The sequence below is a fragment of the Rhinoraja longicauda genome, unplaced genomic scaffold (genome assembly GCF_053455715.1).
Source record: "Rhinoraja longicauda isolate Sanriku21f unplaced genomic scaffold, sRhiLon1.1 Scf001612, whole genome shotgun sequence".
Taxonomy (NCBI): domain Eukaryota; kingdom Metazoa; phylum Chordata; class Chondrichthyes; order Rajiformes; family Arhynchobatidae; genus Rhinoraja; species Rhinoraja longicauda.
The window spans coordinates 10,088-27,022 of NW_027602827.1; the positions used below are offsets into that span (position 1 = coordinate 10,088).

The 16,935-nt window shown below is 49.1% G+C and overlaps 1 protein-coding gene across 1 annotated transcript; it reads left to right on the forward strand.

Moving 5' to 3' along the window:
* Window positions 1-618: 618 nt before the first annotated feature.
* Window positions 619-13,437, forward strand: LOC144591730 (monocarboxylate transporter 10-like; the record flags this gene model as incomplete). Its single annotated transcript, XM_078395761.1, has 2 exons — window positions 619-763; window positions 13,011-13,437. Coding segments are annotated over 2 exons (572 nt in total), but the record flags the coding sequence as incomplete, so codon positions are not given.
* Between the last annotated feature and the right edge of the window lie 3,498 nt (window positions 13,438-16,935).

Genomic DNA, 16,935 nt, shown 5'->3' on the forward strand with positions numbered 1-16,935 from the left:
TGTCCATTGTCAGAGTGAGGCCCAGTGCAAATTGGAGGAACAGCTCCTCATATTTCGCTCGGGTAGTTTACACCCCAGCGGTATGAACATTGACTTCTCTAACTTCAGATAGTCTCTGCTTCCCCTCTCTCTCCATCTCCTCCCCTTTCCCAGTTCTCCCGCCGGCTTTACTGTTTCCGACTACATCCTATCCTTGTCCCGCCCCCTCCCCTGACATCAGTCTGAAGAAGGGTCTCGACCCGAAACGTCACCCATACCTTCTCTCCAGAGATGCTGCCTGACCCGCTGAGTTACTCCAGCATTTTGTGTCTACCTTCGATTTAAGTCAAGTCTATTTGTCACATACATATACGAGATGTGCAGTGAAATGAAAGTGGCAACGCCTGCGGATTGTGCTAAACTACAAAACAGAATAGAAAATTTTGAAACCAGCATCTGCAGTTTTTCTCCTGCATGTATTATCTGATCAGTTTGGATAGCAAAGTTTTTCTCTGTACCTCGGTACACGTGCCTGTTATAGACCTAAAGCAGAGGTTGGCTGGCCGGCCGGCCATTTTCCGTGCTGTACATCGCTGTCACTGCCGGGTGTGTTAAGCGGCCTGTCCCTTGTTTCCACAGCGTGGGTGGGCTCGGTGTCGATGGGAATGATCTTCCTGTGCTCCCCCATCGTCAGCGTGTTCACGGATCTGTACGGATGCAGGAAGACGGCCGTCGCGGGGGCTGCGGTGGCCCTGGTCGGCCTCCTGGCCAGCTCCTTCGTCACGTGAGTTGCCAGCTTCATTCTTCACTCAGACGGTCACAGAGTGACACGGTGTGACAATAGACAATAGGTGCAGGAGGAGGTCATTCAGCCCTTCGAGCCAGCACTGCCATTCAATGTGATCATGGCTGATCATTCTCAATCAGTACCCCGTTCCTGCCTTCTCCCCATACCCCCTGACACCGCTACCGTTAAGAGCTCTATCTAGCTCTCTCTTGAATGCATTCAGAGAATTGGCCTCCACTGCCTTCTGAGGCAGAGAATTCCACAGATTCACAACTCTCTGACTGAAAAATGTTTTTCCTCATCTCAGTTCTAAATGGCCTACCCCTTATTCTTAAACTGTGGCCCCTTGTTCTGGACTCCCCCAACATTGGGAACATGTTTCCTGCCTTTAACGTGTCCAACCCCTTAATAATCTTATACGTTTCGATAAGATCCCCTCTCATCCTTCTAAATTCCAATGTATACAAGCTTAGTCGCTCCAGTCTTTCAACATATGATAGTCCCACCATTCCGGGAATTAACCTAGTAAACCTACGCTGCACGCCCTCAGTCTGAAGAAGGGTCTCGACCCGAAACGTCACCCATTCCTTCTCTCCTGAGATGCTACCTGTCCCGCTGAGTTACTCCAGCATTTTGTGTCTACCTTCCAGACTAACTTACCCACACCGACCAACATGATCTTATAGGGGTGTATAAAACCATGAGAGGAATAGATGCATAGAATCTCTTGCCCAGAATAGGGGAATCGAGGACCAGAGGACACAGGTTCAAGGTGAAGGGGAAAGATTTAATAGGAATCTGAGGAGTAACCTTTTCACAGTGTAGCTGGGACATTGTGGGCAAGTTGGGCCGAAGGGCCTGTTTCCACGCTGTATCACTCTATGACTCTATGTCCCAGCTACCCTAGTCCCACCTGCTGCGTTTGGTCCATATCCCTCCAAACCTGTCCTATCCATGTACCTGTCTAAATTTTTCTTAAACATTGGGATAGTCCCAGCCTCTACTACCTCCTCCGGCAGCTTGTTGCATACTCCCACCACCCTCTGTGTGAAAAAGTTACCCCTCAGATTCCTATTCAATCTTTTCCCCTTCACCTTAATCCTATGTCCTCTGGTCCTCGATTCCCCTACTCTGGGCAAGAGACTCTGTGCATCTACCCGATCTATTCCTCTCATGATTTCATACAGCTCTATAAGATCCCCTCTCCAGCACTTTGCTCCCTCTGCTAAACTAAACTACTGTGAATGGGATGATCGATGTTCGGCTGAGGGTCTGTGTCTCTAAACATAAAAAGTAAAATTGCTGCATATTACTGTAAGTCCAGCACAGTCACCTGCTGTTTGACTCCAGCTTTCCGAACGTACTCTTGTTACTGTCTGTCTGCACTTTATCTCCAGACCCCGATGTCTGCTCCGTTCACTTATTTGAGCTTCAGCTGCCATTCAGTGGGTCATGGAAACATAGAAACACAGACAATAGGTGCAGGAGGAGGCCATTTGGCCCTTGGAGCCAGCACCGCCATTCACTGTGATCATGGCTGATCATCCACAATCAGTAACCCGTGCCTGCCTTCTCCCCATATCCCTTGATTCCGCTAACCCCTAGAGCTCTATCTAACTCTCTTTTAAATTCATCCAGTGAATTGGCCTCCACTGCCCTCTGTGGCAGAGAATTCCACAAATTCACAACTCTCTGGGTGAAAAAGTTTCTTCTCACCTCAGTTTTAGATGGCCACCCCTTTATTCTTAGACTGTGTAGCCCCTGGTTCTGGACTCCCCCAACATTGGGAACATTTTTCCTGCATCTAGCTTGTCCAGTCCTTTTATAATTTAATACGTTTTTATAAGATCCCCTCTCATCCTAAACTCCAGGGTCGTAGAGTCATAGAGTGATAGAGTGTGGAAACAGGCCCTTTGGCCCAACCTGCCCACACTGACCAACATGTCCCAACTACACTAGTCCCTCCTGCATGTGTTTGGTCCATATCCCTCTAAACCTGTCCTATCCATGTACCTGTCTAAATGGGGTTTTTAAAATGTTGCGACAGTCTCTGCCTCAACTCCCTCCTGTCCCCTCTCCTACCAGCAGCCGGGAGGCCAATTAACGGCATAGGTTTAAGGTGATGGGGGAAAGATTTAATAGGAACCTGAGAGGCAATTTTTTCCACACAGAGGGTGGCGGGTGTATGGAACGATCTACAGAGGAGGTGGATGAGGCTGGGACTGTCCCAGCAGGTAAACGGCCGGCCAAGCAGGCGGTTGCCCAATGATTGAGAGCTTCTCGTTTTCACCCTACAAACTGCTTACAATGGCCTGTTTCCTTTATCATCGTTACATTTTTGCACATCTTTCATTCATTGTTCTTTATCTCTCCACACCACCATCTATATCTCTCGTTTTCCCTTTTCCCATGACTAGTCTGAAGAAGAGTCTCGACCCAAAACGTCACCCATTCCTTCTTTGCAGAGATGCTGCCCGTCCCACTGAGCTACTCTGGCTTTTTGTATCTATCTTGGGTTTAAACCCGCATCTGCAGTTCCTTAGGTAAACACACAATGCTGGAGTAACTCAGCGGGTCAGGCAGCATCTCGGGAGAGAATGAAAGGGTGACGTTTCGGGTCGAGACCATCAGTCTGAAGAAGGGTCTCGACCCGAAATGTCACCCATTCCTTCTCTCCAGAGATGCTGCCTGACCCGCTGAGTTACTCCAGCATTTTGTGTCTTCCTTCGATTTAAACCAGCATCTGCAGTTTTTTTCTACACATTGAGAGGTGTCTACGGACTAATCTCCTGCCCGCCCCCGGCAGCTTATAAATGTCACAGCTCAAGGTCTGTATCCAATTAAGCTCAGAGTTATTTTTTTATTCACAAAATGCTGGAGTAACTCAGCAGGTCAGGCAGCATCTCGGGAGAGAAAGAATGGGTGACGTTTCGGGTCGAGACCCTTCCTCAGTCTCGACCCGAAACGTCACCCATTCTTTCTCCCGAGATGCTGCCTGACCTGCTGAGTTACTCCAGCATTTTGTGAATAAATCGATTTGTACCAGCATCTGCAGTTATTTTCTTAAGCTCAGAGATATATTTGGAAACGGCAGTATCTGTTGGTTGTGCCTGCTCCTTATGTGGTGTAGCATTACCTGCATCAACCATGTGTACAGCGAAGGGTTTTGTTTTCCCTGCTCTCAAGGTAGCTCTGTGTGTGTGTGTACAGATAACATTTCCAGGAAAGCACTTAGCACATTGAACAGTACGACACAAGAACAGGCCCTATGATCCACATCATCTGCACCCAATTAATCTCCTCTGCCTGCACGTGATCCATATCCCTCCATTCCCTGCATATCCACCTGCCTATTTAAAATATCATGATCCATTTTTCTCCCCAAATTTCTTTTAGTTTGGTTTTGCCACCTGTGCCGAGGTCCGGTGAAAAGCTTTTTTGTTGCGCGCTAACCAGTCAGCGGAAAGACAATGCATGATTGATTACAAACGAGCCGTCCACAGTGTGCAGATACAGGATAAAGGGAATAATGTTTAGTGCAAGGTAATGCCCACCTTAAGATTGCCCAATAGTTCAATGAGAGAGATGGGAGGTCAGGACCACTTTCTGGTTGTGGTAGGACGGTTCAGTTGCCTGATAACAGATGGGAAGAAACTGTCCCTGAATCTGGAGGTGTGCGTTTTCACACTTCTGTACCTCTTGCCTGATGGGAGAGGGGAGAAGAGGGAGGGGCCGGGGTGAGACTGGTTCTTGATTATGCTGCTGTCCTTGCCGAGGCAGCGTGATGTGTAGATTACAGAACAAAGAACAGTACAGCACAGGAACAGGCCCTTCAGCCCACAATGCCTGTGCCGAACATCATGCCAAGACCAACTCTTATTTGTCTGCACATGATCTGTAAGTTGGCTGGAACGAGTGTACAAGTGATCGCTGGTCGGTGCGGACTCGACGGGCCGAAGGGCCTGTTTCCACGCTGTTTCTCGAAACTACTATATTGTATGATCTGATTTGTTTAGATAACAAGCAATGAAAAGCTTTTAACTGTGTCTCGTACAGATTACAATAATAAACCTAAATCTAAATTCATGACATTTTAAGAGTCTACCTACTTTTCTTTCTCCGGTGTTTCCACAAGTCACTATTTAGAAAACACTTTCAACCTAGAGAGTCATAGAGTGATACAGTGTGGAAACAGGCCCTTTGGCCCAACTTGCCCACACCGGCCAAAGTTTCCCAGCGACACTAGTCCCTCCTGCCTGCGTTTGGCCCATATCCCTCCAAACCTGTCCTATCCATGTACCTGTCTAAACATTGTGATAGTCCCTGCTTCAACTACCTCCTCTGGCAGTTCATTCCATACAGCCACCACACTTTGGGTGAAAAGGTTACCCCTCTGCTAAACTAAACTACTGTGAATGGGGTGATCGATGTTCGGCCGAGGGTCTGTGTCTCTAAACATACTGCATCTACTCAATCTATTCCTCTCGTGTGTGTGTGTATTAGGGTTGCCAACTGGCACGTATTAGCCGGGACTAAATTGGTTTGTCCCGTACGGAACCGCTCTTGTCCCGTATTAGGCCCGGGAGGGGCGCTGTAGGCCGGGACACTGTAGGCCCCGGCGCAATAGGCCCCGACGCTGTAGGCCCAGGCGCTGTAGGCCCAGACGCTGTAGGCCCAGACACTGAAGGCCCCGACGCTGTAGGCTCCGACGCTGTAGGCCCCGACGTTGAAGGCCCAGACACTGAAGGCCCCGACGCTGTAGGCCCGGACGGTGTAGGCCCAGACACTGAAGGCCCAGACGCTGTAGGCCCGGACGCTGTAGGCCCAGACGCTGTAGGCCCCGACACTTTAGGTTTCCGACACTTTAGGTTTCCGACATTTTAGCTCCCTATCTACACTTCTATTAAGCATAAATACATTCAAGTCAAACTCAATGTTAAAAACTGCTGGGTGTAAAGGGACCCATTGTCCAACTAACTGCCTAGTGAACCCATCCCCCACTCACCTGTATTCATCTATTACCTGCCAGCCTTTGTCCTGCCTAGGGGTGCCAACTTCCTCACTCCCAAATAAGGGACAAGGTGACGTAACCGCCCCGCACCCCACGTGACCTCACCCAGCCAGCGGCCACGTGTTCCTACTCCACCAATGGCGGCCGCCCGGGCCAGGAGGCGGATTGCTAGGCAACCTCGGTTAGGCGGCGCCCAGGCCTACACTGTCCGGGCCTACACTGTCCTGGCCTACACTGTCCGGGCCTACACTGCCGTCCGGGCCTAATACGAGACAAAGGCGGTCCCGTACGGGACAAACCAATTTAGCCCAAAGTATGGGAAGTCCCGGTTAATACGGGACAGTTGGCAACCCTAGTCCTGCCCCTCCTCTCTTCCAGCTGTCTTTCCACAACCCCTACAATCATTCTGAAGAAGGGTCCTGACCCAAAATATGGGTCACCTATCCATGTTTAGTTTAGTTTAAGATACCGGATGGAAACAGGCCCTTTGGCCCACTGAGTCCGCACCGGCAATCGATCACCTATTTACACTAGTGAATTCAGTGAATTGGCCTCCACTGCCTTCTGTGGCAGAGAATTCCACAGATTCACAACTCTCTGGGTGAAAAGGTTTTTCCTCATCTCAGTCCTAAATGGCATAACCTGTTATTCTTAAGCTGTGACCCCTGGTTCTGGACTCCCTCAACATCGGGAACATTTTTCCTGAATCTAGCCTGTCCAATCCCTTAAGAATTTTACATTTTTCCATAAGATCCCCTCTCATTCTTCTATATTCCAGTGAATACAAGCCCAATCAATCCATTCTTTCATCATATGTCAGTCCTGCCATCCCGGGAATTAACCTGGTGAACCTTCACTACATTCACTAGCAAGAATGTCCTTCCTCAAATTTGGAGACCAAAACAGCACACAATACTCCAGGTGCAGTCTCGTTCCATACACCCACTACCCACTTAGTGAAAAGGTTGCCCCTTGGGTTTCTTTTCGGGAAAGCAGCCAACATAATCAAAGACTTGTCCCGCCCTAGTCATTCCTTCTTCTCCCCGCTCCCGTCCGACAGAAGGTACAGAAGCTTGAAAGTGCGCACCGCCAAACTCAGGAACAGCTTCTTCCCCTCTGTTATCAGGCTTCTGAACGGCCCTTCCATAAGCTAGGGTGCTGTCCAATTCACCTCTACCCCATTGTGGACTTTGTCTCTGCAACTGTCTAAAGGGTGGCACAGTAGACACCTGGGTTTGATCCTGACTAAGGGCACTGTCTGTGCGGAGTTTGTACATTCTCCCTGTGACCTGCGTGGGTTTTCTCCGGGTGCTCCGGTTTCCTCCCCACTCCAAAGACGAACATAGTGTACATAGGGGTGATTGTTGGTCAGTGCAGACTCAGTGGGCCGTAGGGCCTGGTTCCACGTTGTACCTCTACACCAAAGATACTAGAGGAACAAGATGGACCACTCCGTTGAAATCACCTGTACTGAAGTGTAGTACGCAAAGGAGCCATTTTAGTAAGCAAACCCCGCCGTCTGCTCTGCCTCTCGCGGTGTAATCAGTGTTGTGGGGGAACAGTATGTGTGATGATACCATTAAAATTCAGGATATATCTCATCTATCAATTCACAGAATGTTGTTATTTTTCTTTTAAAATGTTTCTGCAAGTTTCTGCCTACTAAAATGGCGTCATGACATACTACGTTTTTTAGGGTCGAGTAGTCTATCTAGTTCCTCTAGTAGCTTTGCTCTAAACTAAACTAAGCTGGTGCGCTACAATGCTGAGAACTATATTCTGCACTCTGCATCTCCCTCTTTGCTCCACCTGTAGTAGAGTCATAGAGTGAAACAGCAAGAAAACAGGACAAGGATCCCGACCCCATTCCTTCTCTCCATAGATGCTGCCTGTCCCGCTGAGTTACTCCAACATTATGTGTCTACCTTTTGCCCAACTTGCCCACACCGGCCAACAAGTCACATCTACACTAGTCCCACCTGCCCGCGTTTGGCCCATATCCCTCCAAACCTGGCCTCTCCACATACCTGTCCAAATGTTTTTTAAACGTTGCGATAGTCCCTGCCTCAACTATCTCCTCCAGCAGAAGATAGACACAAAAAGCTGGAGTAACTCAGCAGGACAGGCTGCATCTCTAAAGAAAAGGAATAGGTGACATTTCGGGTCGAGACCCTTCTTCAGACTGAGAGTCGGGGACTGAGAGTCCTGAATGAAAGGTATGCAAGAAAGTGACGATGATAAAGGAAACAGGCCATTGTTAGCTGTGGGCTAGGTGACAACGAGTTACACACAATGACATGCTGCCTGACCTGCTGAGTTAAACAGGCCATTGTTAGCTGTGGGCTAGGTGACAACGAGTTACACACAATGACATGCTGCCTGACCTGCTGAGTTAAACAGGCCATTGTTAGCTGTGGGCTAGGTGACAACGAGTTACACACAATGACATGCTGCCTGACCTGCTGAGTTAAACAGGCCATTGTTAGCTGTGGGCTAGGTGACAACGAGTTACACACAATGACATGCTGCCTGACCTGCTGAGTTAAACAGGCCATTGTTAGCTGTGGGCTAGGTGACAACGAGTTACAGACAATGACATGCTGCCTGACCTGCTGAGTTAAACAGTCTTTCCAGGTGAGACAGAGGTTCACCTGCACCTCCTCCAACCTCATCTATTGCATCCGCTGCTCTAGATGTCAACTTATTTACATCGGCGAAACCAAAAGCAGGCTCGGCGATCGCTTCGCTCAACACCTGCGCTCGGTCCGCGTTAACCAACCTGATCTCCTGGTGGCCGAGCACTTCAACTCCCCCTCCCATTCCCAGACTGACCTTTCTGTCATGGGCCTCCTCCAGTGCCATAGTGAGGCCCACTGGAAATTGGAGGAACAGCACCTCATATTTCGCCTGGGCAGCTTAGAAACATAGAAACATAGAAAATGGGTGCAGGAGTAGGCCATTCGGCCCTTCAAGCCTGCACCGCCATTCAATATGATCATGGCTGATCATCCAGCTCAGTAACCTGTACCTGCCTTCTCTCCATACCCCCTGATCCCTTTAGCAAAAAGGGCCACATCTAACTCCCTCTTAAATATAGCCAATGAACTGGCCTCAACTACCTTCTGTGGCAGAGAATTCCTCAGACTCACCACTCTCTGTGTGAAGAAATGTTTTCTCATCTCGGTCCTAAAAGACTTCCCCCTTATCCTCAAGCTGTGACCCCTGGTTCTGGACTCCCCCAACATCGGGAACAATCTTCCCGCATCTAGCCTCTCCAACCCCTTAAGAATTTTATATGTTTCTATAAGATCCCCCCTCAGTCTTCTAAATTCCAGCGAGTACAAGCCCAGTCTATCCAGTCTTTCCTCATATGAAAGTCCCGCCATCCCAGGGATCAATCTGGTGAACCTTCTCTGTACTCCCTCTAAGGCAAGAACGTATTTCCTCAGGTTAGGAGACCAAAACTGCACACAGTACTCAAGGTGCGGTCTCACCAAGGCCCTGTACAACTGCAGCAGAACCTCCCTGCTCCTAAACTCAAATCCTCTTGCTATGAATGCCAACATACCATTCGCTTTCTTCACTGCCTGCTGCACCTGCATGCTTGCTTTCAATGACTGGTGCACCATGACACCCAGGTCACGTTGCATCTCCCCTTCTCCCAATCGGTCACCATTCAGGTAATACTCTGCTTTCCTGTTCTTGCCACCAAAGTGGATAACCTCACATTTATCCACATTATATTGCATCTGCCATGCATTTGCCCACTCGCCTAATCTATCCAAGTCACTCTGCAGCCTCCTAGCATCCTCCTCGCAGCTAACACTGCCACCCAGCTTCGTGTCATCCGCAAACTTAGAGATGTTGCATTCAATTCCCTCGTCCAAATCATTAATATACACTGTAAATAACTGGGGTCCCAGCACTGAGCCTTGCGGTACCCCACTAGTCACTGCCTGCCATTCCGAAAAGGACCCGTTTATTCCTACTCTTTGCTTCCTGTCCGCCAACCAATTTTCTATCCACCTCAACACTGAACCCTCAATACCGTGTGCCTTAAGTTTGTACACCAATCTCCTATGTGGGACCTTGTCGAAGGCCTTCTGAAAGTCCAGATATAACACATCGACTGGTTCTCCCTTATCCACTCTACTAGTTACATCCTCGAAAAATTCTATAAGATTCGTCAGACATGATTTGCCTTTGGTAAATCCATGCTGACTTTGTCCGATGATTTCACCACTTTCCAAATGTAATGCTATCACATCTTTAATAACTGACTCTAGCATTTTCCCCACTACCGATGTTCGGCTAACTGGTCTATAATTCCCCGTTTTCTCTCTCCCTCCCTTTTTAAAAAGTGGGGTTACATTAGCTACCCTCCAATCCTCAAGAACTACTCCAGAATCTAAAGAGTTTTGAAAAATTATCACTAATGCATCCACTATTTCTGAGGTTACTTCCTTAAGCACTCTGGGATGCAGCCTATCTGGCCCTGGGGATTTATCTGCCTTTAATCCATTTAATTTACCTAACACCACTTCCCGATTTCCCTCAGTTCCTCCATCTCATTAGACCCCCGGTCCCCCGCTATTTCCGGCAGACGGTTTATGTCTTCCTTAGTGAAGACAGAACCAAAGTATTTGTTCAATTAGTCTGCCATCTCCTTGTTCCCTATGATCAATTCACCTGTTTCCGACCACAAGGGACCTACATTTGTCTTAACTAATCTTTTTCTCTTGACATATCTATAAAAGCTTTTGCAGTCAGCTTTTATGTTCCTTGCCAGTTTTCCCTCATAATCTATTTTCCCTTTCCTAATTAAGCCCTTTGTCCTCCTCTGCTGGACTCTGAATTTCTCCCAGTCCTCTGGTATGCTACTTTTTCTGGCTAATCTGTATGCTTCATCTTTTGTTTTAATACTATCCTTGATTTCCCTTGTTAGCCACGGATGCACTACCTTTCCTGGTTTGTTCTTTTGCCAAACTGGGATGAACACTTGTTGTAGTTCATCCAGGCGACCTTTAAATGCCTTCCATTGCATGTCCACCGTCAACCCTTTCAGCATCAATCGCCAGTCTATCTTGGACAATTCATGCCTCATACCCTCAAAGTTACCTTTCTTTAAGTTCAGAACACTTGTTTCTGTATCGACTTTGTCACTCTCCATCCTAATGAAGAACTCTACCATATTATGATCACTCTTGCCCAAGGGGCCTCGCACAACAAGACTGCTAACTAACCCTTCCTCATTACTCAATACCCAGTCTAGAATGGCCTGTTCTCTCGTTGGTTCCTCGACATGTTGGTTTAGAAAACCATCTCTCAAACATTCCAAGAAATCCTCTTCCTCAGCACCCCTACCAGTTTGGTTCACCCAATCTATATGTAGATTGAAGTCACCCATTATAACTGCTGCACCTTTAGTGCATGCATTTCTAATTTCCTGCTTGATGCCATCCCTAACTTCACTACTGCTGTTAGGTGGCCTGTACACAACTCCCACTAGCGTTTTCTGCCCCTTAGTGTTTCGCAGCTCTACCCATATCGATTCCACTTCCTCCAAGCTAATGTCCTTCCTTTCCACTGCTTTAATCTCCTCTCTAACCAGTAACGCTACCCCACCTCCTTTTCCTTTCTGTCTATCCCGCCTGAATATAGAATATCCCTGGATGTTGAGCTCCCAGCCTTGGTCACCCTGGAGCCATGTCTCCGTAATCCCAACTATATCATAATCATTAATAACTATCTCCACATTTAATTCATCCACCTTATTACGTATACTCCTTGCATTGAGACACAAAGCCTTCAGGCTTGTTTTTACAACTCTCTTGCCCCTTATACAATTATGTTGAAAAGTGGCCCTTTTTAATTTTTGCCCTGGATTTGTCTGCCTGCCACTTTTACTTTTCACCTTGCTACCTATTGCTTCTACTCTCATTTTACACCCCTCTGTCGCTCTGCTCATGCTCCCATCCCCCTGCCACGTTAGTTTAAATCCTCCCCGACAGCACTAGCAAACACTCCCCCTAGGACATTGGTTCCATTCCAGCTCAGGTGCAGACCGTCCTGTTTGTACTGGTCCCACCTCTCCCAGAACTGGTTCCAATGTCCTAAAAATTTGAATCCCTCCCCCTTGCAGCCCAGTGGTATGAACATCGACTTCTCTAACTTTAGATAGCTCCTCTGTCCCTCTCTTCCCCTCCCCTTCCCAGATCTCCCTCTATCTTCCTGTCTCCACCTATATCCTTCCTTTGTCCCGCCCCCCCCCCTGACATCAGTACGAAGAAGGGTCTCGACCCGAAATGTCACCCATTCCTTCTCTCCTGAGATGCTGCCTGACCTGCTGAGTTACTCCAGCATTTTGTGAATAAATACCTTCGATGAGACCCAACAAGGTGACTTTGAAGCTGGTATGACTTGGGTGGGGGAGGGATGGAGAGAGGCATTGCAAGAGTTACTTGGTTAGAGAAACCAGTATTTGCTGGGGTGCAATCTGCCTGAGCGAAATACCAGGTGCTGTTCCTCCAATTTGCGTTTGGCCTCGCTCTGACAGCCTGTTCCATGCACCCACCACCCTTTGTGTGAAAAATAAACAGGTTGTACTTAGAAACATAGAAAATAGGTGCAGGAGGAGGCCATTTGGCCCTTTGAGTCAGCACCGCCATTCATTGTGATCATGGCTGATCATCCACAATCAGTAACCCGTGCCTGCCTTCTCCCCATATCCCTTGATTCCAAGAGCCCCTAGAGCTCTATCTAACTCTCTTTAAAATTCATCCAGTGAATTGGCCTCCACTGCCCTCTGTGGCAGAGAATTCCACAAATTCACAACTCTCTGGGTGAAAAAGTTCCTTCTCACCTCAGTTTTAAATGGTCTCCCCTTCATTCTAAGACTGTGTGGCCCCTAGTTCTGGACTCGCCCAACATTGGGAACATTTTTCCTGCATCTAGCTTGTCCAGTCCTTTTATAATTTTATATGTCTCTATAAGATCTCCTCTCATCCTTCTAAACCCCAATGAATACAAGCCCAGTTTTTCCAGTCTTTCCTCATATGACAGTCCCACCATCCCAGGGATTAACCTGGTGAACCTACGCTGCACTGCCTCAATAGCAAGGATGTCCTTCCTCAAATTAGGAGACCAAAACTGCGATAAATACTTGATTTTGAACAGATTGCACCTCCCGGTCTCCCCACCTCTGGTTGACGGTTGCCTGTGGTCTGTCTGCAGGTCGCTGGGCCCCATGTACTTCACCTACGGAGTGGTGCTTGGCTGCGGCTCGTCCTTTGCCTACCAGCCCTCGCTGGTGATCCTGGGCCACTACTTCAAGCAGCGGCTGGGGCTGGTGAACGGGATTGTGACGGCAGGCAGCAGCGTGTTCACCATCGTGTTGCCCTTGCTGCTCAAGCACCTGCTGCCCAGGATTGGCCTCAGCCACATGCTGAGGGTCCTGGCCATCTTCATGTTGGTGCTGCTGCTGGCCAGCTTCACCTACCGGCCCCTCGGCCCGCCCGCGGCCCAGACCTCCTCCGCCAAGCACAAGCTCAACTTCAGGAAGCTGTTCAACGTCAAGATATGGCAGTTCCTCGGCTACCGCATCTGGGCTTTCGGCATTCCCACCGGGCTGTTCGGATACTTCGTGCCTTACGTTCACCTCGTGAGTATTCGCCATTCATTCATGTTCATAAGTGAGAGGAGCAGAATTAGGCCATACAGCCCATCAAGTTTACTCCGCCATTCAATCATGGCTGATCTATCTCTCCCCCCCAACCCCATTCTCCTGCCTTCTCCCCATAACCTCTAGGGTTGCCAACTGCCCCTTATTATCCAGGACATCCCGTATATTGGGCTAAATTGGTTTGTCCCATACGGGACCGCCATTGTCCCTTATTAGGCCCGGGGGGGCGCTGTAGGCCCAGACACTGTAGGCCCGAGGGGTGCTGTAGACTGGGATAGTGTAGGCCCGGACACTGTAGGCCCGAGAGGCGCTGTAGGCCGGAATAGTGTAGGCCCGAGGGGCACTGTAGGCCGGGATAGTGTAGGCCCAGACACTGTAGGCCCGAGGGGCGCTGTAGGCCGGGATAGTGTAGGCCCGGACACTGTAGGCCCGAGGGACGCTGTAGGCCCAGACACTGTAGGCCCGAGGGGCGCTGTAGGCCGGGATAGTGTAGGCCCGGACACTGTAGGCCCGAGGGACGCTGTAGCCCAGGATAGTGTAGGCCCAGACACTGTAGGCCCGAAGGGCGCTGTAGGCCCAGACACTAGGCCTGAGGGGCGCTGTAGGCTGGGATAGTATAGTGTAGGCCCAGACACTGTAGGCCTGAGGGGCACTGTAGGCCCCGACACCATTGTAGGCTAACAGAGTGTGTTGAGGGAGCGGGGCCGAGTGCATTTGCTTAACGGAGGTTGCGTTGTAACCCGCCTCCCGGCCCGGGCGACCGTCATTTGTGGAGCGGGAGCATGTGGCCACTGGCTGGGTGAGGTCACATGGGGCACGGGTCATCTTTTGTCCCTTATTTGGGAGTGAGAAAGTTGGCAACCCTAATAACCTCTGACACCCGTACTAATCAAGATTCTATCTATCTATGCCTTAAAAACATACATTGATGGCCTCCACTGTCTTCTGTGGAAACATCCTCTCCACATCCACTCTATCCAGACCTTTCACTATTCTGTCAGTTTCAATTAGGTCCCCCCCTCATCCTCCTAAACTCCAGCGAGTGCAAGCCCAGTGCCAACAAACGCTCATCATAGGTTAACCCACTCATTCCTGGGATCATTCTCACAAACCTCCTCTGGACTCTCCCCAGAGCCAGCACATCCTTCCTCAGATATGGGGCCCAAATTTGCTCTCAGTACTCCAAATGCGGCCTGACCATCGCCTTATAGAGCCTCAGCATTACACCCCTGTCCAAGCATTGCATTTGCCTTCCTTGCTACCGATTCGACTGTGTTTCAATGAGGTCCCCCTCATGCTTCTGAACTCCAGCGAGTGCAGGCCCAGTGCCGACACTGTCTCTTTAAGCTGCAGCTCGTAAACGTTGGCCCTGACGGTGTTTATCTGGTGTACTCGTGGAACAGATGACACAGGCTGTTTGTTGGAGTTCATCTCCAGTCCTTCTGCCTTTGGCTGCTTTTCAAAAGAACATCTCGGTTTTGATTTTCACAGCTGTTCAATTCAGTTTAGTTAATAGTCACCTGTGGCGAGGGACAGTGAAAAGCTTTTGTCACGCGTACATCTGTTTCAGCAGCTGCTTTTCCTCCCACCCCCTTTTCCCACCCCCTCCCAACCACCTCCCCCCTCCCAACCACTTCCCTCCCACCCCCCTCCCTCCTGTCCGTCACTGGTGTTGTTATTTCTGGATGCATGCTTCAACAAAATTATTTGATAGCCCAGTTGAGTTTAGTTTAGTTTAGAGATACAGAACGGAAACAGGGCTCTTCAGCCCACTGAGTCCGCACCAGCCAGCGATGCCCGCACACTAGCGCGGATTAATTAATCAGTTAAATTAATCAGGTTAAATTAATCTGAGAGTTGTGAATCTGTGGAATTCTCTGTCTCAGAAGGCAGTGGAGGCCAATTCTCCGAATGCTTTCAAGAGAGAGCTAGATAGAGCTCTTAAGGATAGCGGAGTCAGGGGGTATGGGGAGAAGGCAGGAACGGGGTACTGATTGAGAATGATCAGCCATGATCACATTGAATGGTGGTGCTGGCTCAAAGGGCCGAATGGCCTCCTCCTGCACCTATTGTCTATTGATTAAAATTAATCAGAAGGACAGTAAACCATTGACGCGTTATTGTGACAGAGAAAAGGTCTAATGCCAAAAATTATGTTGGTTGGAAGATGGGAATTAATTTAGAGATACAGCATGGATACAGGCCCTTCGGCCCACTGTGTCCGTGCTGATCAACAATCACCTGTACACTCGTTCTGTCATACACACGAGAGACAATTTACAGAAGCCAATTAACCTACAAACCTGTATAGGAAAGAACTGCAGGTGCTGGTTTAAATCAAAATGTCAGAGTAACTCAGCGGGTCAGGCAGCATCTCTGGAGAGAAGGAATGGGTGACGTTTTGGGTCAAGACCCTTCTTCAGACTGATAACCCACAAACCTGAAAACTGGCAGATATCGTCTCCTATCGTCATCTTTCTGCAGTCCATGATTAGTTCCTTTGTTTTGTTCGTAAGTTCATTCAGCCCATCGTGTCTACTCAGCCATTCAATCATGGCTGATCTATCTCTCCCTCCTAACCCCATTCTCCTGCCTTCTCCCCATAACCCCTGGCACCCGCACTAGTCAAGAATCTGTCTATCTCTGCCTTAAAAATGTCCACTGACTTGGCCTCCACAGCCGTCTGTGGCAATGAATTCCACAGATTCACCTCCCTCTGACTAAAGAAATCCCTTCTCATCCCCTTTCTGAAGGTACGTCCTTTTAATTCTGAGGCTGTGCCCTCTGGTCTTAGACTCTCCCACTAGTGGAAACATCCAGGCCGCTCACTATTTGGCTGTTGACTATTGGTTAACGTTGTCAGAGGTTGTTGTGACTCCACTCAACCAGGTGTCTCTCCTCCCTCGTACGCTGACTCATCACAACCCGTGATCCAGCCGACCACAACGCCGCGTCAGCAAATTTGTAAACGGCGTGGGCGTCCTGCTTAGTCTCCCAGTCACTGGTATAACTAGAGTAAAGTGACAGGTTATTTTTAAACAGTGACCCCAGATCGAGATCATCTCCACAGGAGCAGGTCCATCTCTGCTACCGGACGTCAGAAAGGCCCTTCCATAACGTAGTAGTTTATTTTGGAGATACAGCGCGGAAAGAGGCCCTTGGGCCCACTGACCAGCGATCACCCCGTACACTAACGCTATCCTAAACACACTAGGGACCACTTACAATTTTTTACCAAAGCCAATTAACCTACACACCTGCACGTCTTTGGAGCGTGTGAGGAGACCGGAGCACCCGGAGAAAGCCCACGCAGGTCACGGGGAGAAGATACAAACTCCGTACAGACAGCACCCGTAGTCTGGCGCTGTAAATCAGCAATTCTACCGCTGCGCCACCGTGCCGCCCCAATGTTTTGGATCGGGACCCTTCTTCAGACCCTGATAAAATGATTCCAGTACTTGGGAATCAAGATCCAGA